The sequence below is a fragment of the Lissotriton vulgaris genome, chromosome 12 (assembly GCF_964263255.1).
Source record: "Lissotriton vulgaris chromosome 12, aLisVul1.2, whole genome shotgun sequence".
NCBI lineage: Eukaryota > Metazoa > Chordata > Amphibia > Caudata > Salamandridae > Lissotriton > Lissotriton vulgaris.
Window position 1 is genome coordinate 121,435,092 of NC_141700.1, and position 25,426 is coordinate 121,460,517.

A 25,426-nucleotide genomic window follows, 5' to 3' on the forward strand; every position below is an offset into this window, starting at 1 on the left:
TGGTCAATTTCCACACTAAAATTGAACGTTCACAGTCTTTTTAATAAAAAACATACAAAATTATGTATATACATAAACCGATTAAAATTTCAAAGAAGGATCTTTGAACCTATGCAATAACAAAGAAAACGATATTCAAAAAACAGTTCAATATAAACATTCGACAAGCATAAATTCATATATCACAAGTCATATATCACAAACATGTTAAAAAACAGTTATAGCAGACAGAAATACTATATAATCATGAAAAGAAAACCTCTACAGTGTGGCCTTTGGATTTCTTTGCCACTTAAATGACTAGATCCAATGGTCTTCAATTTGTTTGCACGTGGTATAGTCAATAGTACCCTGAATAAATTAGTATCTATTGCTTCCCAGACCCTACTTGGATTCTGCATTAAGAAAAAAGAATGCGTTGACGCGTTTCGGTGCTGTAGACACTCGATATTTAGCACCTTCTTCAGGACTGCCGTTTCTTTGGGATCACCGGCTTCAGGGATTATTATTTAGCACCCTCCCTGTAGGTACATATGAAGAAAAGCAAGGTATCACTGCTCTGAGATGTGGTACGATTCATAATCAGGCATTTTCTCATTGCTTTTGGTTTTGACACAAGAATGTATTTCATGTTCTAATTTCTCCCAACTCTCTATTGGGGTACTTATTATTTCCCAGGGTATTTTACCTCTCTTTTCCATGACTGTTCGTAGTTCTACAGGCAATTGGTAATACACGTTTTTACAGTCTTGTTGTCCTTCAGGTATCCCTCAGTTAATGCAAGGAACAATCATATATTCGTGCCAAAGACTAATTTTACACATTGTTTCTATATTGTCCCTCTGTTTCTTTTTTAATGTGGAAATCGGAAAAACTATCAGGCACCTCCTTATCCGTTTTGATATTTACACACATGTCTATCTTTTTATTCTCCCGCTAACTTGTTCTTACCTAATGGGTATAGATAGAATTCACCCCCGGGAGGTTCTCAGGACTATTGTACTGCTTCATGCTTTCTTGGATGGAATAAGAGTCCTTCCTAATGTCGGGATACAAAGCTTTATCAATTCCTACATACTATAAGATTACAATCTTCTGTAGGCGGCAGTATGAGAGTCAATTGCCTCTTCGCTGATAATTAGCTGAAGATGAAGGGAACTTTCCACTTCTTTGTAGTTTTATGGGCGATTTTCCAATCCTCTTCTTTGACTGTATATGTCACTATTTGATTAGAATGAATACCTTTTGAGTTATTTAGACTTCCCGTACCCCTTTCACAATATCTGGGCGTGAACTGTTTTTTGAATATCGTTTTTTTTTGTTATTGCATAGGTTCAAAGATCCTTCTTTGAAATTTTAAACTGTTTATGTATGTACATAATTTTGTATGTTTTTTATTAAAAAGACTGTGAACGTTCAATTTTAGTGTGGAAATTGACCATTTACCATCAGTGTGATTGATTGGGTCGGGTTGGTGTGAACACATATGTGTGAATATCTAGACTGTTAAGATACGGAAATAGAGTATATTTCCTTGTGAGTGTATACCCAGGGACTTTTCCTAGACTGGTTGTCTCTGTACCCTGATCCCTGGGGATAGTGGGGTACTCTCTCTCTTAGACATTCATCCATTGAGCAGCCTCATTCATACCTATCCCTCAGTCCAATCAGAATTGAAAGACAAGAAATCATTTTTGCTCTAGGCAAGTGAATTAATCCCCAAAGAAAAATACACTGTGGATTTCTAGCGTACTTAGCGGTTCCCATAACGTATGAGCAGAAACCATTAAAAGTGAAGATCTTAGCAAGTAGGGAAATCCTCTGTGACTGACATTCACGTTCATTGTTCACCACAAATATAACAATATTAGAAAGGCAGGTAAAAATTAGTGTGAAATATAAGTTTGGTGGAAATCATTTTTTTAAGTATATGTAATAATAATTCAGCCATCAAGCCAACTCATTTATTCATGTATTTCAGCACAATGCAAAAATCATAAGCCTATAGTTAATTAAATTCCATTAAATATCTTGTTAAATAATAAATTCCAAGCGGACATATAATTCTTTACTTGGGTAATCTAGTCCACCTTGGCACTAAGACCTCTGTATGGCTTGGGCTCTCACTACTGTATAGGTTGAGAGTGCAGCTCAGCATGAATGAATGACTGATCTGAGCTCTCATGCTTCAGGTGGCACAAATATAGCTTTGGGTTAAATTATTTATTTCACTGTGTTCTCAATGTGCTACAATGGGGACCAAGAATCAATACCTTATCGGGCGATTCGCCGCGCTTTACGAATCCTGATTGATTGTTTGAAAAATGCCACAGCTCCAAAATCTACACTGCTTTATTGTACCTGTTTAGTGGGAAAAATGGCGGAACAGGTACACTTTAATTTATAATACAAACTCCTTTGGCCAGATCTCAGAAAGATGTATATTTGGCCTGCTGAAATCCTTAATATTAAAATGCTGCATTGCGAGGAAGCTTCGGGTTTATTTTAATCGATCCAATCCGATTGAAACATACTCTTCAGGCTCAGCTGACTGTTTCATCATATTTCAAGCGTTTTCTAACAACCAACAAAATACAATACTGTACAAAAAAATATAGTGTTGGGTTTTGGCAAGGGTTATCAGCTGTCTCATCATTTGTCCACCTTTACCAGAGATTTCACAGTAATATCAGATCTAGAGAAAACCTTGGAGTTCCCTTGCTGCAAGTAGTAAGCACTTTCTGTGCTGTTTTAAGTAACAATCATAGAAATGCTTGTTCAGCTAACTTCATCTCAGCCCCATACACTGATCCATGATTCTTTGCCTTCGAGATACCTCAAAAGTTTGAGGAACTACACCTCCTACAAATAAGAAATATAAAGTATTTAAATCAACATTTATGGGATTTAAAGCAAACTTTCATTTTTAGGTCTCGTGGCGATTACCGCGCGAAAGCGCGGTGTCGCCAGAGACCTATAGTCACCGGCTCAGCTTCCCAGGAGACCAGAGATGGCCACACGCATCTTCAAGAATCGGATCGGAGCAGGCCGTGCGCACGTGTGCACATCTCCTGTCTCCTGGGAAGGTCCAACACACACAGCCACACCTCCCCCTGCTTTCGCTTCTCACACGCACGCACACACACACACACACACAGAGACACACGCACACACACACACACACACACGAGCGCACACACAGAGAGACACACGCAGGCACACACACGAGCGCACACACAGAGACACACACGCAGGCACACACACAAGTGCACATACATGCATGCACACACAGACACACTCCACACCCCCCCCGCCGACCCCAGTACAGCTAAGCCTCACTCACCACTCCTGACTTCTTCAGCCTCTGCAGGGCTTCCCTCGGGCATGGGAGCCCCGCGTCACCACTACTCCAATGGGCCAGCCACTCCGTGGGCAGAAGACGTCCTGCAGAAGACGGAAGTCCCGCCCCAGGACAGGTGTGACTCTCCCGAACCTCCGGGATGTGCACGCTCACGTCTTGGTTTTTTTATCGTGAGTGACCTATAGCAGCGACAGTGCATTTTTAAATTGCCTACTTGCTTCCACGCCTCTTCGCGAAACCTATATATTTTTTGTAAGTGTGCCTGTAAGGCATGGGAGACACCTCGAAATATGACAAATCAGCGGGTTGGGGCGGGAAGGGGAGACAGAGCAGGGGACGGGCAAATGTAAAAATCGGTGCTTTCTCGCCTCATTTTAAAATCATTCTGCGCTGGTCGCGGAATTAAAATTCGTGACATTTTATCTCTGCGGCATTCATCATGCGGTGCCGTGCGGGAGGAGGAGGCTTTGTGCGCAGTTCTGAACCTCGCTCTCTCTCTCTCTCATCCACCCTCTCCCATCCCCTCTTTCTCCTGTGTTGCTTGTTTCCCTTCTTTTTGAGCTGGTGATGGTAGGGATGAGTTGGAGGGGGCGGTGTTTGGTGGTGGAACATAGCAACCTTTGCCATCACTCGACTTAGTTGATGTGTATAATGAACATCAGCCTTGTGGTTTGTACTGAACCGATGATAATCAGTCTAATATCTGTTTGATCAGTTCGGATCCACAGCAGGTTAATGTTAGCTATGCATCCCAAGGTAGTCAGCTGATTACGTTTTATGCCTGCCCTATCTCCCAAGCCATTACACGGTGCTGTTCGAGGTTACGAAACGAATATTCCTTGTATGGCTTTTAAATCGGTAAAGTGCTCAACTATGGCTTGGTGCACCTGTTCAATATAAAAATGACAAATGCTTGGCTTCTTCTGTCTGTGTATTTTCTCTGAATTTCAGAATGTTGATAGTTTCTTTTTTTGGTTGCTACTTCGTTATGGCTGTGGTCTTAGCTGGTCGTGTGCTAAGGACTTGTGTTTTCTACTTCAGCTGCTTTCTCATTGAGATCGTTTTGGATTGATTATGGCTTAAATCACAGTTGTGTCACTAGTGATAGCTGAGTATCTGTTGGATAACGTTTATCATAAATATACGGGGGGCTTCTTGCCTTACATGTATCTAGGTATTCCAGTTTATGCTGGCATATATTTATTTTTTGTGTTTTAAGGACTGTGAATTGTTAGATCTCTTTCTTCTCTGTGCATGTATGACGACTACAGTGCTAGTAAAATGTTTGCATTGAACACAATCTGAAGTGCGATTTGCTTTACATTACATTGAAACTGACGATTCCATGAAAGGTGGGGTTGAAACATTTCTTTGAATGCTTGTATTCGGTCATACCCACGAAAATACTTCAGTTTTATCAATCAACATTGTTTCTTAGAAATAAAGTGAAAAACCTAACCCCACGCTTTGAGCATGGCCCTAATATTTAATCTTGCATAATTGCAAATTAAAATAAATAAATAATGCAAAGCATTGTCATTTACAATGCCAGTAACTCAAACTTTAATGCTGCGAGACCTATTGCATTGTAAATGCTTGTTAGTTTTTGTTAAAGGACATTAAGGGGTCTTGTTTATTCAAGGCCTGGAATAATTTTACCAATCCTCAGATCTAGATCCCTCGCCCTAGCTACCACCTATTGCATCCGTCAAACATACAGCAGAGGTCGCACCTTCTCCCATCGGGTGTACAAGACCTGGCATGACTCCCCCTGCACCTCAGAGCCTCATCATCGCTCCAGCAATTCAGGAAGGACCTCAAGACATGGGTATTCAACCAATAGGAGAACCGGCAGCACTATTCGTCAGCGCCTCGAGACCCTCACTGGTGAAGCAGCCGCGCTCTACAAACCCTGATTGATTGATCGTTTGTTCCTGAACATACCGCTACAACATTTTCTCAAAGTTATTGTTTATGTGTCATTAATAACATTTAAATTTTATTGCATAATCACAGCACCCAATCAGTAGTCTGCTCAGTTTGTTCTCGAATTACATCTGCCATGAATGACAGGTATACCATCTCCGCCCACCTTTGAAGTACATAAATTAAAATCTGTACATGATTTTTTTCTCAAATAACTTATATATAGATTATAAAAAGTGAGGGACTGTGGATAATTTTTCCCTTGCATCCACTCCACCTTTCTTAGTGTCCTTCATCGCATCCACTCTGAATCCGGAAAAAAGCATTCTGTGATTTTCTTCATGGCTCTTGCCTTGAACCTGATTTCAGTTCCAGATTTCACTGTTGATGTACTTTCCTGTGCTTTCAGCTTGCCATAGAAGTCTGAGAATCTATTGTACAGAATGGAAATTGGCATTCCGTTCAAGATGATGCCGAAAGAGATGCACAGGAACGCAACAACCCGGCCCAAAGCTGTATCTGGCACTGTGTCGCCATATCCGACCGTCGAGAGGCTGACCTGGGAACAGAAAGAAGGAATGAGATTCTCAAACTTTGAACTGTTCCATATTTAACAATAAACCTCTCAGCCACAACATCTTCACATTTATCATTCAAATAAGGCTAGCACTAAATGTCAATGTTGCCCTTAAAATCTACGCCAACAACAAACTTGATATATTAGGTGTAAAACTTAACTAACAGCAACCCTACTCAATGATTTTGTCAACAATCAGGATATTTCAGCAGCCTCCCAAGTCACTCTAAACATACAATCAATTTTCCCCAGACCACTGTCATTGCCCCAGAGATTATGTCTTCTTTCAGGAGATTCTCAAAATCTTGTTCTCACCTCTTAGTCATCTGTTGCCACAGTCATCACTTCTTTCAAAACCAACTCTAAAGGCACTGGCTGTGCTATCCTAAGTGAGTCATTGTGTGCAGTAAATAGACTCCTTTCAACTGATGTCTGACAAAGAAAGCAGAATTCCGTATACAGAAAGAACATCCTTTTAAAATCTGTGAATTAAGGATCTTTGCAAAGGTTTGGCAGTAGGATTATTGGTTTCCCTCCATGGCTTGGGTGACCATATACTATATCCAACCCGCGACCTGTTCTGTCTCAGAACATCACAGAGACACTGCATAAAGCAAGGCCCAAGAATTATTCCAGCATTCAGCAGAGACTGTGAGATAAGCAATGTAGTAATGTTCAACTAGGTCTTGTTTAATATAGGTGGCTGGTAGTATTCTTGAGACAATGGGTTATTGTTTCTTTCTTTTGACAGGTGACTGGACATGATGTGATTGCACATGCGCACTTTAACTTTTTGCATGTATGTGTTAGCTAATGCCTGATCCTCATTTTCACGTGAAGAATGTGTAAGGCTCACAGTGATAACCACCTAACAAGGAACTTGCCACAGTAGCTTTTTTACTTCTCACCCTATATTTTTCTATTTGCTATTTATTTTACCTTATAGCTTGATTATTACCTCATGCAAATACGGTTGTACTGGCTGAACGAATACGCTAATATGGATGTTATCTGGCGCTTATGGCAAATGGTAATATTTTGAAGGCTCTCAATTAAAACAAATAAAAAACTATAAAAAAAGGCTAGTTCTTATATGACTGAGATACCCGCCACCCCCTCTCAACACAATCCCCAAGGATGGGAAAACGGAAACAGTTCTGAACTTTTGGAAGGCGGGAGGGAGTGACCCTCCCGGCCGTATTTATTAAAATATGAAACAAAATCAAAACATTAAAATAACAGTTTCATATTATGTACAATTTCATTTCCACATTACGATGTTTTGGCTAACCTTAACATATTTCTAATACAAAGGTTCTCCTAGCCGAAACTAACATCCTACAAATACATTTTAACTTGAAATTGTACATCCTAACGTTAAGGGCCAACGGCAAGGTCGTAACCGGTGTCAGATCCCTAAACCAGAATTACCCCCTCACTTGCGAGGGTCGACCGCACAGAGGGCTGTACCTCATGTGCACATACCAATTTCCCTTGACTTGACGGGGGCCCCAATGAACTCGACGCCATTTTATGGTCGTCCGAGGACTCGTGTGAGGTGTCTAGAAGGTAGCGTAAACCCCCCTCCCCACCCCACACAACTTACCACATCTGCCGTCGCAGATGTCCTGGCCCCGGGAAATTCCCAGGAGGGGCCCGTAGCCCCTCCTATCCAGGGAGGGGCCTTGACCGCCTTCCCTTTCCTTTCGGCGTCCCATCCTTAGAAGGGACTGCCTCCCCGTTGAGGGGCCAATGGCCACCTCCCCCCCGGGCGCTCCCATCCGTAATGGGTGACGCCCCCACCATAGGGATCTTCCAATTACTGCTCACCGATCATGACCTTACCGCCCGACCAAAATAAATACGACATTAACTAGCAATACTAAATTAAAAAACAAAACAATAACCGCTTTAAGTATGACTATTGAAACATCATTGATCAACACTGGTGCAAAATACTTTATTCGAAAAACATACTGTAAGGAATCATTCACTTTATTGCATACTAAAACCACACTTTAATCACAACAACCTGTAAGAAATAGAGTTACCACATCAAAACTTTATTTCAAAACCACTTGCTGTCTCCAGGGGCTGGTGGGTGGGTCAAAATTGGCTCTTCGTTCCGTCTCGAGCTCACGTGCAGCGGGGAGGTGCAGCTTCAGAGCACAGGAACAAGAGGATGCTTCCTTGGCTTGTTGCTCCTTTTATCCTTCTTCGGGCGGGCGTAAACCCGCCTCCGCCCGCCTCCGGGGGCATGGCTGGCGGCTTCAGTGTCTAGGACAACCCACTCTAGGGCGGGAAAAAGCGCGCCCCGGCTACGCCGCTTCGGGCATACCAGCCGAGACTCGCCTCCCGCCCAAGATGGCTTCCCGGGGGGATCGGGGTACTCCACCATACGTTCGGGGGGACTGAGTGGTCGCCCCTTTCCATATGGCTGAGATACCCGCCACCCCCTCTCAACACAATCCCCAAGGATGGGAAAACGGAAACAGTTCTGAACTTTTGGAAGGCGGGAGGGAGTGACCCTCCCGGCCGTATTTATTAAAATATGAAACAAAATCAAAACATTAAAATAACAGTTTTATATTATGTACAATTTCATTTCCACATTACGATGTTTTGGCTAACCTTAACATATTTCTAATACAAAGGTTCTCCTAGCCAAAACTAACATCCTACAAATACATTTTAACTTGAAATTGTACATCCTAACGTTAAGGGCCAACGGCAAGGTCGTAACCGGAGTCAGATCCCTAAACCAGAATTACCCCCTCACTTGCGAGGGGTGACCGCACAGAGGGCTGTACCTCATGTGCAAATACCAATTTCCCTTGACTTGACGGGGGCCCCAATGAACTCGACGCCATTTTATGGTCGTCCGAGGACTCGTGTGAGATGTCTAGAAGGTAGCGTAAACCCCCCTCCCCACCCCACACAACTTACCACATCTGCCGTCGCAGATGTCCTGGCCCCGGGAAATTCCCAGGAGGGGCCCGTAGCCCCTCCTATCCAGGGAGGGGCCTTGACCGCCTTCCCTTTCCTTTCGGCGTCCCATCCTTAGAAGGGACCGCCTCCCCATTGAGGGGCCAATGGCCACCTCCCCCCGGGCGCTCCCATCCGTAATGGGTGACGCCCCCACCATAGGGATCTTCCAATTACTGCTCACCGATCATGACCTTACCGCCACAGGCCGGATAGTTGACCGGCTATCCGGACCCCCCACAAAACTCCTGCCTAAACGTCATGCTTTAAACTCTTTAACCAAGCTATGAGGTCTCCTATGAGTAACGCATTCCCCACCCGGGACAAATGGACCCCATCCTCCAAATACATACTGTCCCCCTTGATACAACCATGAGGAATAGAATGCAATGTATTTGAACGAAACAATCTACCCAATTTGTTATTGACTTTCTTCACCGAATGATTTATAGCAGACACCGAATTCGCCCCCCGCCACACCTTACGTGGAATCATATGGGACCATGCAATTGTGCACCCTGGAACCCTTCTCGCCAACCAACTTACTGTGGAAAGTATCGCCTCGAGAAGAAGTCGTCTACCAGTGGTCACCAAATCGTTGCCCCCAAGATGGACTATGATTATAGATGGCGGTGACCTTGTCCGCCCTAACAAACCCTCGAAAAAGGATTGAAAATGGTCAATACAGAGCCCGCCCCTTCCGTAGAAGGTCACCCTGTACCCGTATTCCCCAGCCATGTGAATCATGTCACCTGCTTTGAATACGTCCGCGGCACGCCTCACGTATGAGTGGCCCACGACCCACACCACTTTTTCCGCAGCTGGTGATGTTTGACCGCTGGTTCCCAGGTGTCGGGTCGACTGCACAGTCCGCCCCGCCTCGTAAGCTTGCGAAACTGTAAACCAAACAAAAACAAGAAGCGTGAGTACTTGATAGCAGCTTCACAACATGTGCAACCGCACATACCTTTTGTAACAATTCGAGGACCAACGCCCCAATCGTTTCACTTTTTCCACACTCAGACCCCTGGCTGTAGCCTCAGTAGCAGCCCCTATCCGAAAGGAATGGGTCCCAAACTCGCCGGGGTTCAAGCCCGCGGCCGAAATTGCCATTGTAAGCACCCGCTGGAACTGAAACCTCGTCAGTGGGGTGGCATCAGCGTGTCTCAACAAGGTCCCCCCCCATGATGCCGCCCTCTGCGCTAAATATTCCTCTACGCAAACAACAGGGCACATGGGAGATCCGGGAATCCGATGTATGACTACGCAATCCCCAATCGCACCCTGATCGGCCTTGGACCTGACAAACGAGACAATCATTGTCTCCCCCTTAACCTGAATGTGCTCTCGGCACAGTCCTCCCACCGTATCCCGCTTGTTCTTCGCCACCAGTTCGCTTACCCGCATCGCCCCATGGAATGCTAACGCAAAAGCGGCCCGGAATAACACTGTTTCATACTGGGATGAACATGTCGCAGGGAGTATGGATAATAACAGGGCCAACCTATCCAGACCTATCGGGTGCCTCTCATCTACTCTGCGACCCTCAAGGCGTTGCCACCCACGTAGCGCTTTCTGCACAACGAAAGACGCTGTCGGGTCCTGGATCCCATGAGCCCTTGCCATAAAGGAAATGGCGGCCCGATGCCTCTGGGCCGTAGCTACTGATTTGCCTGCCTGATGTAAAGACAGCAAAAATTTTACGACAAACTCTTCCTGGCCCCAAAGCTCCCCCCTAGCAGCACCCAAAAAGGACCAATAGGAACGGAACGCCCCTTCATATGCCTTCATTGTCCTGGGTGCTAAACTCTCTCCCACGAGGTTTTGTAGTTCGGGGCACCGAGAGACCAGAGAGCTTCGGGAAAGGGTGCCGCCACCGGGTCCGCTGTGGGCAGAAAACCCCAGAAGGCCTGCATACGGAAACGAGAAAGCGCATCAGCCGCTTGGTTCAGTACCCCCGGCACATGTCTTGCCCTAAAGAGCACATTCAATTGCATACACAATAACACAATTTCTTTGAGCAATCTCAGAATCCATTTGCATTGTGCTGCCTGACTATTGATACACTCAACCACGGTCATGTTATCAGACCAGAACACCACAGAGTGATCCCGGAACCCCTCAGGCCATGTTTTCAGGGCCACCAAAATAGGGAAAAGTTCGAGAAAAGCAATGTTACTCGTCAGCCCGCACTCGTGCCACCATGACAGCCATTTTTGAGCCGACCATTGATTACCGAATATGGCGCCAAAACCTATACTCCCCGCCGAATCTGTCCACAGCCCCAGCTCCTCGGAGGACACCGCCGGCTTGTTCCAGACAATTCGACCATTGAAATCCGCCAGGAATGCCAACCAAATGCGCATGTCCTGGCGAATCTCTGCCGAGAGCCTCGTGCGGTGGTGTCCCTCTTTAAGACCGACCATGGCTTGTGCAATCGAGCGGGAAAAGGGGCGGGCCATTGGCATTACTCTAAGGGCAAAATTCAACTGACCCACAGTTTGCTGCAATTGATGTAAGTTCACCTTAGTCTCCCGAATACATGTTTCAAGGGAGGCCCTGAATTTCCCCACCTTTTCCTTGGGTAGCCGAAAGCAACCTTCTTCTGAATCGAGCTCTATTCCAAGAAACTCGAGCGAAGTTGATGGCCCCACAGTCTTACCTGGTGCCAATGGCACACCAAAATGACTCATCAGGCCACAAAATTCTTTTAAAGCCTGTGCACATTCTGGATCCCCGGCTGCCCCCAGGAACAGAAAATCATCAAGATAATGCATAACATGCTGAAAACCCGTCTTTCTCGTGAATACCCATTGCAGAAAACAACAGAATTTTTCAAAATAAGCACAAGATATGGAGCATCCCATTGGCATACATTTATCCATGTAATAGCGACCCTGAAACATAACACCAAGGAGACGCTGATCGTCTGGGTGTACCGGGAGCAACCGGAACGCTGACTCGATGTCTGATTTTGCCATCAGCGCTCCGGGCCCCAGGCGATTCAACATGGCGACGGCCTCATCGAAAGATGCGTACCGCACCGAACACACTTCCGGGTCTATCGCATCATTCACGGAAAGACCTCGTGGGGCTGACAAATTATGTATTAGTCTAATCTCACCCGGGGCCTTCTTTGGGACCACTCCTAAGGGGGAACAAACAAAGTTAGCAACTGGTGGTATATCGAATGGTCCGGCAACCCGCCCTCGAGTCACCTCTTTCCCAATCTTTACCTGTACCACCGCCGTATTTTGGAGGACCGACAGTTGGTTCTTACAACGTGCCTTACCTTGAAAATTCCCCACTGGAATGCGGAAACCATACGAAAACCCGTCTCGCAACACCCCAGCGGACACATGATCCGGGTATTCATTGAGCCAAGGAATCATTGCCATGGTATCAACCGGGGTAGATAAAGGCGCCCCTCGGACTATTTCAGACCTTTTGGCGCTTCCCCTACCACCGTTATCACCCGTTTTGGCTCTGCACATGGTCTCAGGATGCGAGGACTGTCCACACCCCCCACAATCGTGCCTAAACTTGCATGACCCCTGGGGCCTTGTACATTTTCCCCTATTAAAATTCCAACAGATCCCCTTTTTACCTGCGTTGCCACTCGGCTTCGAGTGATGCTCGTTACCTGCCCCTGTCCGAAAGGGCGTCCCAGACGAATGGCGGGAAAACTCACCCCCGTTACCCCCCGACAATGGTGCCTTTAACATGCCTGAATTCTCCATCTTTTGCCAAGAAATGGAGTCGTAACAATCCCAGGTCAAAGCTGGGTCGTGCTCCTTGGCCTTCCGAAAAACATTATCATAGCAAAACCACTGATTGCCCTCATATGATTGAGAATACTCCATGATACGTGTCTGATATATGGGCAACTCGGGCAACAACTCAGGCCTTCGTTCCCCCATAATTGAAGTGAATATGCCAAACGCTCTGCCCCAGTTACCTATGTTCTCATCGACCTTAAAGGCGGCCATCTTTGCGCGCCAAACACTCGGATGCAAAAACTCTTTTTGACCCTTCACATGCTCGATCTCGTAGTGATCGGTAAGCAAAGAAAACATGTTTACATACTTATCAGCCCAAATCTTTTCCTTGACTTCAATTGGAATATGCTGGGCCACTTTCTCCCTCCGTGAGGGTACAGTCCCCTCCCCCGCAATCGGCAGTAGCCGCTTACCTAAATTAGAAGCTGTAGTCGCTGCCGAACTCGTGCCCGCTGCGGTTTCACCCACCGGAGCCTGTGGGGGAACAGAAGATGATGCCTTCGCAGCCTCTCTAGATTCTTGCAGTTGCCTCATTACTGCCCTGGCGTCATCTGCCGTGGTGCCCTCACTATCTTTCCCCAACCACGCTGCCAGTTGTGCAGCCAACTCGGGAGGCATATCCCCCCCGTTCACAGGGGTGACTACGACGGGGATCGGTTGCCCCTCCTTCGGAACCGAGATTGGCTCCTCAATCGGTGTATCGGGAACCGGGGCCTCTCCCCCAGATGCCCCCCTCTTGGACCTCTTGCCTCTACCGCTGGGGACTACACCCGGCAATGCTGGCCCGACGATGCGCTTCGGGCCTCCTGCCCCGTTCATTGCCGCCATCTGCTTCTTCATCTCGGCCATATCCTTTACGAGCATGCGGAGCATCTGATCGGTACCGACCCGCTTTCCGACCTTCTTGCTCGGCATTCTCCAACGAAGGTATCTGAAAGAACAAGGACAAAATTACAACGCTCAAAATTGGCTCTTCGTTCCGTCTCGAGCTCACGTGCAGCAGGGAGGTGCAGCTTCAGAGCACAGGAACAAGAGGATGCTTCCTTGGCTTGTTGCTCCTTTTATCCTTCTTCGGGCGGGCGTAAACCCGCCTCCGGGGGCGTGGCTGGTGGCTTCAGTGTCTAGGACAACCCACTCTAGGGCGGGAAAAAGCGCGCCCCGGCTACGCCGCTTCGGGCGTACCAGCCGAGACTCGCCTCCCGCCCAAGATGGCTTCCCGGGGGGATCGGGGTACTCCACCATACGTTCGGGGGGACCGAGTGGTCGCCCCTTTCCATAAACTTGCTTCAACCTGCCCCAGAGGAACTGCAAGTATGCCCAAAATATGTTGGGGAATATATAATAATCAAGTTACACCATCAATAATGTAATCAGATACAACACTGTATTGTATAGTTATGAATGTTGACAAGCCATGGGCCTTTTACAAACAAGGCGAATAAGCACCATACGCTACTAGAACTGCAGGATGGAAATAACTCTTGAGCGGGACAGACCTGTTTTTCCATTTAAATAGACTCAATATACCAGAAGTAGTAAACAAAAGAAGAACAGTTGGTGGAGAAAATGAGAAACAATGAAAGTGGTTGCAACTGAGCATTGTTCAAGCTTAGAATTTAGGGCCTTATGTAGCACTTGGTGAACAAGTTGCTCTGTCACACACTTGATAGATATCCTGTCCGACTTATAACAATTGCATTATATTCTATGGCACTTGTAATAAGGTGTACATAAATGTGTGATGGAGTACACGTCAGACAAACTCTAATTCAGGCCCTTTGTTATATGTTTGGGTAGAAAGGCCTTATAAACAAATATAAGATTCGGGAAAGAGGTGGACCTGGAGTTAGCTCATTATGGGGTTTAATAAATCATCTTGGCATGCGTAAATGAAAGAATGATCAAATTAATGGAGAAAGCAAATCAAAACTAGGTCTAATTAGCAAAAGGAAAATGCATTAGTGAACTACAAAAACAAAATTAGAAAATAATAAAGGCACGCCAAAGGCAAACTCATCTGCGCCCGCCCGCGACCAGACTGTGACCAGCGCCAGGAACCCTGGATCTCTGCACCTCCAACGCTACGACCCAGTGACACTCCACCCTCTCAACCCAGTCCGCAACAACAACTGCAAGCTATCATCACCAGCCGACACCCAGGAACCCTTCAGCTGTCACCACTGCCAGCACACCTGCAGCACCGCCAAGCCCACGGACACAGCACAACCCGCCTGCAAGAACACAACCGAACCGAAGACCCTTCAATGCATCCTCCTCAACATCCGATCCCTTCACAAACACGCCACAGAAATCTGGGACCTCCTTGACAGCACCACCCCAGACGTAGCATTCTTTACCGAAACCTGGACCAACACCACCTCGGGACCGGACATCGCCATCGCAATTCCTCAAGGAGGAATCGCCATTGTCCACAAATCCACCCTCCACCTGAGCACACTCCCCGACGAACCCACAGACCTGATGGAACGCCTTCACTTCAAGATACTGGCCAGCCCTACCTCCACTCTCCGAGGAACATTCATCTACTGACCCCCTGGACCCCACAGACTTACTGCCAACTCTATCACAGACATCATCTCCCCACATGCCATGTCATCCACCAACTACACCCCACTGGGAGACCTCAACAACCAACTGGACCCCAGCACCACATCCCTCCTGGACAACCTCCACAACATTGGACTCTGCCAGATTGTGACCGTACCCACACACTCAGCAGGACACACCCTCGAACCCCTCTTCACAACAGGAAACTCCATCACCTTCAGCCACACCACCGAACTCCCATGGACTGACCATTGATGCGTCCACTTCAACCTCAGAACACCCACCATCTACAGACACCAGCACCTGCTCCCATGAAGAAACTGGACCAGAATCACTGATGACCAGATAACCTCATCACTCATTAACTCCACCCCAACAATCGTGGAAAACGGCGATCCCAACACCGCAGCCAGAACCCTGCACAGATGGATCTCCGACAGTGCCAACACCATAGCCCTCCTCAAGAAAAACACCAACACCCACGCCAAGAAAGCTAGATGGTTCACCACCAAACTGCAAGAGTCCAGACGCACTTGCTGCCGCCTCAAAAAGGCCCGGAGGAACACCAAATCCACAGAAGCCTACAGCAACTTCAGAGCCGCCACCAATGCCCACCACCAACTCATCAGAAAAACGAGGAAAAAAGCAATTGAAGACAGAATCTCCACTCATTCACACAACAGCAAAGAACTCTTCAACATCATCAAGTAGTTCGCCCAACCCACCAGCGAGTCCACCGACATCCCTCCCTCACAAGATCTCTGCGACAAACTCAGCACCTTTTTCCACCACAAAATCAAGAGCATCTAAGACAACTTCGACAAAGACAACCAACACACTGAACCCTCACCAACCACCCCTGACACCCTGAAGCTAGCGATCGACAACTGGACAGCCCTCACCACCGAAGATACACTGAAGACGATGAAGTCAATCCACTCCGGGCCCCCATGGACCCCTGCCTCCACCACATTTTCAACAGAGCCGCTGACACCATTGCACCAATGCTCTGCCACACCATCAACCGCTCCCTGGCGACCGCCTCGTTCTCCGATGACTGGAATCACTCTGAGACCAACCCCCTTCTGAAGAAAACCCGCAGCGGACCCCACTGACCTAAAAAACTACAGACCCATCTCCCTGCTCCGGTTCCCAGCGAAAGTCATCGAGAAAGCCATCAACAGGCAAATCGTCCCATTCATCGAAGAGCACAACATCCTTGACTCCTCCCAATCAGGCTTAAAAAAAACAGTACGGAAACTGCCCTCCTCGCCGCAACACACGACATCCGTACCTTACTGGACAAAGGAGAAACAGCAGCCCTCATCCTCCTCGACCTCTCAGCGGCGCTCAACACAGTCTCTCACCGCACCCTAATACGCAGACTCCACGGCGCAGGGATCTAAGACAAGGCCCTCAACTGGATCCACTCCTTCATCTCCGGTAGAATGCAGCGGATCCCTCTTTTCTTCTCGGACCCTACACCTATCACCTGTAGAGTCCCTCAGGGGTCCTCCCTCAGCCCTACGCTCTTCAACGTCCAAATGGTTCCGCCCCCACCCCCATTGTCAGAACCTACGGACTCAACATTGTGTCATACGCAGACGACACCTAACTAATCCTCTCGCTATCCAACAAACCCAACACCGCCAGACACAACTTTCGAGAAGGCATGGAAGCCATCACCAAATGGATGAAAAACAGCTGCCTACAACTAAACACCAACAAAACGGAAGTACCCATCATGGGCCCAAAACCCGACGCCTGGAACGACACCTGGCGGCCCTCCGCCCTCGGAAGCCCGCCCACCTTCACAGACCTTCAAATGGATCTCCCTCGAACAGAGAAAGACAGTCACTCATGCCCCGGTCACCAGCAGGCTTGACTATGACAACGCACTCTTTGCCGGAATAAACAAAAATCTTACCCGCAAGCTACAGAACATCCAAAATGCCGCCGCAAGACTGGTCTTCAATCTGCCAAGACGCTGCCACATCTCCCAGCACCTGTGCACACTCCAATGGCTCCCCATCGAAGCTATAGTCCCCTTCAAGATGCTAACCCACGCTCACAAGGCCCTCCACGACACCGGACCAGCATACCTGAACAGCCGACTCAAATTCCACGCACCCCAAAGGACCCTACGATCATCCCAGCACTCCTACGCCGTGGTCCTCTGCACCAGAAAGAGGAGATCGGGAGCCTGCTCCTTCTCCTTCCGCGCGGCCAGAGCCTGGAATGACCTTCCGCTCCACCTCAGACAGAAAACATCGCTCCCCATCTTCGCAAGAAACCTCAAAACCTTGCTCTTCGACAGACCCCCTCCTTGATAGACTGAAACCTGCGATCCACCCCAGTGCCTTGAGACCCTTACAGGTTGGTAGTCGCTCTTAACAAATACCTGATTGATTGATTGATTGACTTCTGGCAAAATGTTTCCAAGTGCCCATGGTCTAGATTGAATGAGATCATAACAAAAAAGGAGAATATGTAGGAGGGGATTATTGTGTCCATCTTCATATCTCTATCTTGTGTGTTTGTCTTGCTGTTTCAAAAATAGACAATTTGTTGAACCAATACATAAAGGAATGCAATATTTAATTACTTTCTCTTGTATACAAAGTATACAGACGGTATAGACAAAAAGGGCTAGGGTAGACAGTTTGCGTGAGCTTCTGGTGAGTGATTATTAATAAACAGGTTCTTTCAGCCCTAAGAGATAGGCAGTTCTCCCTAAAGGTGGATTCTTAAGAGTGCATCCTAATGGAAGCCTCTTATCACATATGAACCCTTAATGCGAAACTGGTGGCAAGGTCAAAGGTAAGCATTCCACTATCAGAGCCTCCTCCTACAGCATTGCATCGCCTCTCTGACTGATGCTACAGATCTCATATCCTGGTTTGCTTTCAAATGCATTATATGCACTTTAGGAATGAGTGCACCTTCTTCCCCATGACCAGCCTGTATTGTTGAACTGTGATATTTATTGTAATTATACTTATCTTTTTCTATTTTCTGAGTTGTGCTGTGAGTTGTATGCTTTACTTTAATATTTATCATGGTGTCGCTATGCTCAACATGCAGCTGAAAATGTATACACAAAGTAAAAACTATTGCATCAGCTCAGTAGGTTCTTACAATCCTGTATCTAGGAAAGCACTGATCAGTGCTCTGGACACCAGGCCGATAGGGCCTTGTTATGCAGGAGTCAAGACCTGGGAAGTGATGTGCCCTATCTCCCTCTCAAGGACAATATGACAGCTCTGAAAGGTAAAACTGGGCATAAACAGCCTGGGAGATTCTGAAGTGCCTAAGAAACAGCCTGCCTGTGAGCCTGATTGAAATCATTTCAACTCCTGACTCTAAGACCATCCTATTCAGTGGATCATTTGAGTGGATAAAGTTTGTAGGAGGAAGATGTCTGCTCAAAATATATGTTCCTGTGAAACAATCCACCCATACTTTGATTGCTATTCCTCAATCTCTGTCCTGTCAATTTCTTGCGAAACCATGTAGCATATGAGGGTGCTTGATACACCAGGCGAACTGCTGTGTCTTTAAGAATTATGCGGCAAACGGGTGTCCAACACCGTTCCAGATGGGCTGGATTCACACCATATTTTAAGGATAACCTAATCACGGACTAATTACATAAGATGTCTTTCAAATCAAAGTAAGTATATCATTATGTGGATGAAAAGAAAATCTGGCATTAATGTAGGTTCCCTGCGCCTACACTGGACACCCTTCTATCACTTATAGCCATTTTAACTTTTCCACAAAACAAAAGCTGGGGTAAAAATGGCTGCCGAATCGTGAATTGCTGTTTGAAGTGCAAGCGCAATATAATTTATTTATGTTTTAATTTAATACAAGCTCAAAGAAGTAACATTTCGAGCAGTTAAACCATGTTACTCCGTGAAGCACAAGTTTCTGTACTTTCTTCAAGGTCTGAAGTTTACAGAGAGGATTCGAAGAAAAGGCACAGGGGAGTTAATGAGTGAGCCCGAATAGCGCCTTAATGGAGTCTAGATCCTGCCAAGGCGCTTCTTGGGTTCTCTGGAAGCTGTTTTGACACCCAAGGAATAGTTTGAGCAAAGAGCTATGAAATGTTGTAACCAAATGACTCACATTAGCTTAGATGCCCACGGGCAAAAATGCCACATGAAATACTTATATCGTGTTTTTCACAGTGTCTATGTATCCAGTTCGGAGATATTTGTCCCTTGAATGTCATGTGTGAATTAGGAGAATAAACAGGACAGTTGATGCATGAACTGAGCTGACATTTGGTAATTTCCTAAAACATTTCCCTACAAACTTCCAAGTAAAACAAGCATTTGCAATGCAATAGGACTCGTATTTACGCAAGACCTATTGCATTGCAAACGGGAATTCGGGTGGGGAGGGTGGTCGGAGTAAGAGAAGGCACGTACAATGGGAATGGGGGGGGTGGGAGAGAAGGCACGGACAGCGGGGGGGGGGGGGCACTGGAAGAAAATAGTGCTCATGAAACACGAAGTATCCATGGAAGGATGCAAATGACGACATGGCCATCAAAAGGAGGGACTAGCAGCCTATAAACCAATCGGAAGGCAGCATTTAGAAAGAAAAAACACATAAAGCAACGAAAAAGTGGGCGGGGCTACCCTCACATAGTCAACTACCACAGATCAACCCCAGAGCAGCGCTTGGGCGGTGGCTCAGAGCTCGACCTAAAAAGACAAGGCAGATATGAAATGAGAGCACTTGAGATGCACTCAATGCTGGTGAGGAAAGCGGCCAGAAGCTGCAGCAGAGGACAGGAGTGCTGCGGAGTGGTGTGGTGAGCTGCATGTAAGGCCAACTGGTAGGTAATCACCAAACTCTGTAAAAATGTGCTGTGTACTTACTCACAAGGCACTGCCTACAAAAAGCAGTGCAGAATAACAGGCTTGTGAAAGATTTCACCAAACACTACAAAGAGCACTGACAGAATAACCTGATTGCTCAAAGAATGAAAAAAAGCTCTACTAAGAAATGTGACACTGCTATTCAAACAAGCATGCCGGATGATAACAACACAGGCTGCTGGTACCTTTAGCTTCCAGGTAAAGAATGTAATTATAAATCTTGGTGGATGGACATAACTCCCACACCAGCCCCATTCCTCTCCCCTTTGTGCTCCCACTGAACAATACCCCTTTCCTTGTAAATAAGCCAACATACACGTTTCTTGCGGTGGTCATTTGTTGGCCGCAGTTTTTATTAGGGGTACATATCAATTTCTGGGTACTCAGTACCACCTTTATTCAGCTGTCAATGACAGTGTGGCATGACATATTTGTAAACATTATTTTCTTGATGGGTGATTTGGTTGGGTTTGCTTTGATATCCGCATGAAAGAGGGGTGGTGTAGCTGTTGTCCCGGAGTTAGCCCCAACTCGCTTCCTTGTTAGACTCTTGTTGTGCCCTGCCAACCCGCAGGGCTGGGCTGCGAGCGCCGTCTCCGTTTGCTACCCCTCTTGGTAGGCCGACTCACCCAGCCGTGAGGCATCGTAAGGTGAACGGTCCTACCTGCTGTTCTTCGTCCCCTCGCCCAGCCGTAAGGCATCCTAAGGCAAGTGGTCCTGTCCCAGCACACCGCCCTCCGGTGTGCTTCTGTGCCAACCATTGTCCACGTTGTTTCTCGCCACGCCGCCAGGGAGGCTTCCGTCTTCCTGGGGGCTCCCCTTCACCCTGTAACGCCTCATCTGCATCCAACCATGGTCATGGCGCCCCACAGATTGCTCCAGAACATGCGCATGCCGGCCTCGCACAGGTGCACTCCATCTTGTGCGTAGAACTCCGGGCGGCCTGTGTGAATGAGCCCATGCCTGATTGCCTCCAGCCCATTGATCCTGCAGAATTTGCTCACGGTGAGGTTCAGCTTCTTTGGTGAGTTCTCAATTGCTTTTGTGGATTGCGCCCCTCGCCATTCCCTTCAGCTGATCAGCTGCGACCAGATCACGGTGGTGCGCTGAAAGGCTCTGGCGGCCTCTGTGAGGTTCTTCTGAATGTTGTGGAGGAGGGCTCGCCTCCCTAACTTGGCCAGGTCATTTCCCCCCAGAGGTGGGTGATCAGTATATACGGGCGCCGGGCCGCCTCTGCCAGCAATTCCATCAGGGTCGCCGGGAGCTGGTCCCATCTCATCCCGGGTCGGCCGTACCAACGCACGCACGTATCCACTGACCGTCCCTCCCGCTTGTGGCCCCCTTCTCGCCACCAGGCGTGTATCCTGCTAATGTATGAGTGTCCTACCACCCATACCAGCCGCGGTCTTTGCCCTGCTGGGGAGAGGACACACAAATCTGTCATTTGGTGGCGCTCCTCTTCTCCCTCCCCCCAGCCGGTCCTGATGTCCTATACTAGTTGCGGCCTAACATACGTGCGGTACGCCCTTGACCGCCATCTCCCTACAGCTTGGATCCCTGCCTCGCTCATGCCCTGTTGTGCGGCTGTCGTGGCTGCCCCTACCCTGAAAGAATGGAACCCGAAGCCTGCGGGTGGCAGCCCTGCTTTGCTGAGCGCGAGATGCGGGATCACCTTAAACTGAAATCTGCTCAGGTGTGACCAGTCTTGGTGCTTGAAGAGGGGGCCCTCGCCGGCTAGGCCATCAGGCAACAAACTGCGCAGCAGGTCTGGTCCCTGATGCAGCGCAGTTTCACTAATGCCCCCTTGCCTGCCTCATCTGTTTTTGAACATCTGAGCAGTATCTTGACTTCCCCTGCCCTTGGTACTACATTGCCCGCCTGTAGGCAGTGCCTCACCGCCCCTGTCTTGGCTGGTGCCACCAGCTCACTAATTTGGAATGCCCCGAAAAAGGCCGTAAAAAATGCCGCCTTCAATAGGTGAAGCTCAAATGTGTCTCTCGCTATGCCCTCCAGTGCCTGCAGTAGCGTGCCCAGTTTGGTGTAATCTCTTGTGCGCCTGCTGTCCTTCTTTGTGCCCTCAGCGCATCGCCAACCCTTCATGGCTGTCTTAATGTAGTGGGATGCTTTTGGGTCCTGCCCTGTCGCCAGCCTACCATAATGGGCTATTGCGGATAGGTGGGCGCGGATAGGTGGGTGCTGCCCCATGACCTGGATTTGTTGGCGTCGAAGGCCCACCTTATGAATGCCTCAGCTGCCCCGTTCGTTGCCCCCGCGTCGCTCAGTGACCGGATGCCGCCTATTTTCATCACTGTGGCGCATACTTCTTATACCTCCTGGCTGCCTCTGGGGCGAGCGCTTGGCTGATTAGTTCTGACAAGTCGACCCCGCCAGGTCCCAGAGTTGGTCCGGAAAGGGGGTCATGGTCTGGTCTGCGCTCGGAGCTAGCTCCCTGAACTTCCCCATTCTCGCTCTGGATAAGGCGTCTACCACTACGTTGTGTACTCCCGGGACATGACGGGCCCTCACGTCTATGTTGCCCTCCAACTGCAATTTAATCAGTCGGCGCATTAGTCTCACGATGTCTGGGGACCTGGCCATCCCCCTGTTGATTGCCTGAACCACCCCCTTGTTATCGGACCATAGTGTCAGCTTCATATTTCGCAGGAAGCGCCTCCATATCGTGAGTGCGACTATGATGGGGAATAGTTCTAGGAAGGTGATATTGCTGGTCACCCCCTCCCTGTGCCATCTAGTAGGCCATTGCTCTGCGCACCACTTGTCACCCAATATCACGCCAAAGCCTGTTCTGCCTGAAGCATCGGTGAACAGTGCAATCTGTTTGCTAGTAACCCAACCTTCCCTCCGAATCAGAGTACCATTGAAGTCTTTCAGGAAGGTGTCCCACATAAGCAGGTCCTTCTTGACCGCCTCCCCCCCTAACCTGATTTGATGGTGTTTATGGGTTACTCCGCATGTTAGCTGTATCAAGCGCCTGGCAAATGCCCTACCTGCCGGGATCACCCTAGCTGCAAAGTTCAGCTTGCCTATGAGACTTTGTAGCTCCCTAAGGGTGGCCTTTTTGCGTCCACAAAGACCCTTGATTTCTGCCCGGACGTCTGCCACCTTCTCCGGGGGGGGAGTCTGGCTGTCTCGGCGAGGGTGTCTAACTCTATTCCCAGGAATGTCATGGTTGTCGCTGGGCCTGCTGTCTTCTCTGCTGACAGGGGGATGCCCAGCTCGCTTGCCAAGCCCTCAAATGCTACCAGTGTGCTCTCGCATTCTGTTGATCCTGCTGGGCCTGTGAAGAGATAGTCGTCCAGGTAATGCAGCTTCCCTCCCGCCGGGTGTCTGTCCTGCAGTGCCCACTCTACAAAGGTGCTGGACATTTCGAAGTAAGCACAGACTACTGAGCACCCCATTGGCATGGCCTTGTCGAAATACACCTGCTCCTTCCATTGGAAGCCTAGCAAATGAAAGCTGTTGGGGTGGACGGGGAGTAAAGGACAGGCGGACTCTATGTCCACCTTTGCCATGCTCGTCCCTCACCTGGTTGCCCTAACTAGGTCAATGGCGTCGTCTATGGATGAGTAGCTCACCGAGCATACATCGGTGTCAATCCCGTCATTTACTGACCCGCCGTCGGGATGGGATAAATGGTGTATCAGCCTGAATTGCCCTTAATCTTTCTTGGGTACAACCCCCAACGGGGAGATGACAACGCCCTTGCACTCCTCCAGGCGAGAGGGCCTTCTATTCTACCTAGGGCTTTTTCTTTTTCCAATTTCTTAGACACTACACCTGGGTGTAATAATGCCGATTTTATGTTCCTGGTGCTGCCCTGGCAGGGGGGGGGGGGGGTGCCCAAAAAAGGGATGGGGAAGCCTGCCTCAAATCCCTGGACTAGTGTCCTGGCATCTGTTTTGTTGTGATACCTGTTTGCTAGCCTGCGTAGCTGGGGGTGTTGATTGGGGACCATGCTAGCTTGTAGGCTAATCCGGCCTGCTCCCCCCGGTCGCCCCTGTGGGCTCCCTACTGCTTCTTCGGCTCCTTCTTGTCTCCTTTTTGGTCCCTTCTATGCTTGCATGCCGCTGCTGGGTGCCCCCCCCGCATGAGGAGCATGTGTGCTGGAATTTGCATGCTGCTCCATAAGTACATTCATTTGCCTCAAACTTCCAGCATATTGCTGGTGCCCCGCTGGCCTGCGCTGTCTTCCACGTGGTGGCCTGTCTAGACCTCTGAAAAGGCCACCCCCTCCCCTTGTGGAAAGCTGTCCGAAAGGGCTGCTCGCTCCTCCCTGCCCATGACCTGGCCTCTTTGGCCACCATAATTTTATGGATAAAGCCGGATACGTCTTCCTCATTCCACTCCATCTCAGGGTGTATCTGCATCTTGAGCCTAAAGCCCTTGTACTCGAGCCAGGCATCGCCCGGAAATTGCCTCTGGGCCCTATGAATGCTGGCCTCATAAAGCCATAGATCCGCTGCACAGCGCGGGAATTTCTCCACTATTATGCACGCCATATCCTGAATGTGTCTAGCCAGTTGTCGAAATTCCTTTCCTTGCGCTCCCTTCACCTCTCCCTTCTATCCACGTCCTTCTTATCGCATGTCGTCAGGTCAAATCCCTCTAGCTGTATTTCCAGGAGGGAAAATATGTCTCTAAATTCTTTCCTCCATATTCTCTCCTTTACTGCTAATGGTATGAGACAGGCCAACCCTGTTGCTCTTGTGGTCATGGATGCTGGCCCAGGGGAAGGCCTTGTGTAAGGGTCAGTTGCTGGGGGGGCTGCTGCGCTGCTGCCTAGTGAGTTTGCGTCCCCCCAGGCCGCCAGAGCAGACCTGCCGTCTCCCCTGGGCCCTGATGTGACCCCCCCTAGCGCCTGTGCATGTGCCTGCCCTGGATCTAGGAGATGCCACGGCTGTCCTGTCACCTCCCCCTGTGGGGCCGCACCTGCACTGCCTGCGCTGAAGCTTTGCAACAATAGCGGTGTCACTGATTTCATGCATTCTTTCACAATTTCGCTAATGTGCTCACCATTTGTTGCCGCGTCCCTGGTCTCTGTGCTGGGTCCCGCCGCCGCCGTTTTGGCTCCAGGTGGTCGGGCTTTCTTCTTGGGGGCCTTTCTTGGTGGTGCCGCCTCTGCGAACTTGGCTGGCGTCTTCCTTGTCCTCTTGGCAGCCTGTGGGGCGGTGTCCGCCTGGCATCGGCCGCTTGACCCCTCATTGCTGTCGTCGCTCGACGCAAAACGGTCCATCCAATCACTCCCATGTTCCTGTGATGTCGCCCGCATTCTCTTTAGCAGTTCGCCAAGGTCTTCTTGTTGCCGCTTGTTGCCTCT

At 48.5% G+C, this 25,426-nt stretch overlaps 1 protein-coding gene across 1 annotated transcript in view; it reads right to left on the reverse strand.

The window, feature by feature from the left end:
• Positions 1–2,075: 2,075 nt before the first annotated feature.
• Positions 2,076–25,426, reverse strand: part of LOC147673595 (potassium voltage-gated channel subfamily V member 2-like) — a 32,713-nt gene continuing 9,362 nt past the window's right edge. Inside the window, exon 2 of the mRNA XM_086947492.1 lies at positions 2,076–5,846. Coding sequence (XP_086803618.1) covers positions 5,580–5,846 — 267 coding nt within the window. The 3' untranslated portion in view covers positions 2,076–5,579. The remainder of the gene's footprint in view (positions 5,847–25,426) is intronic.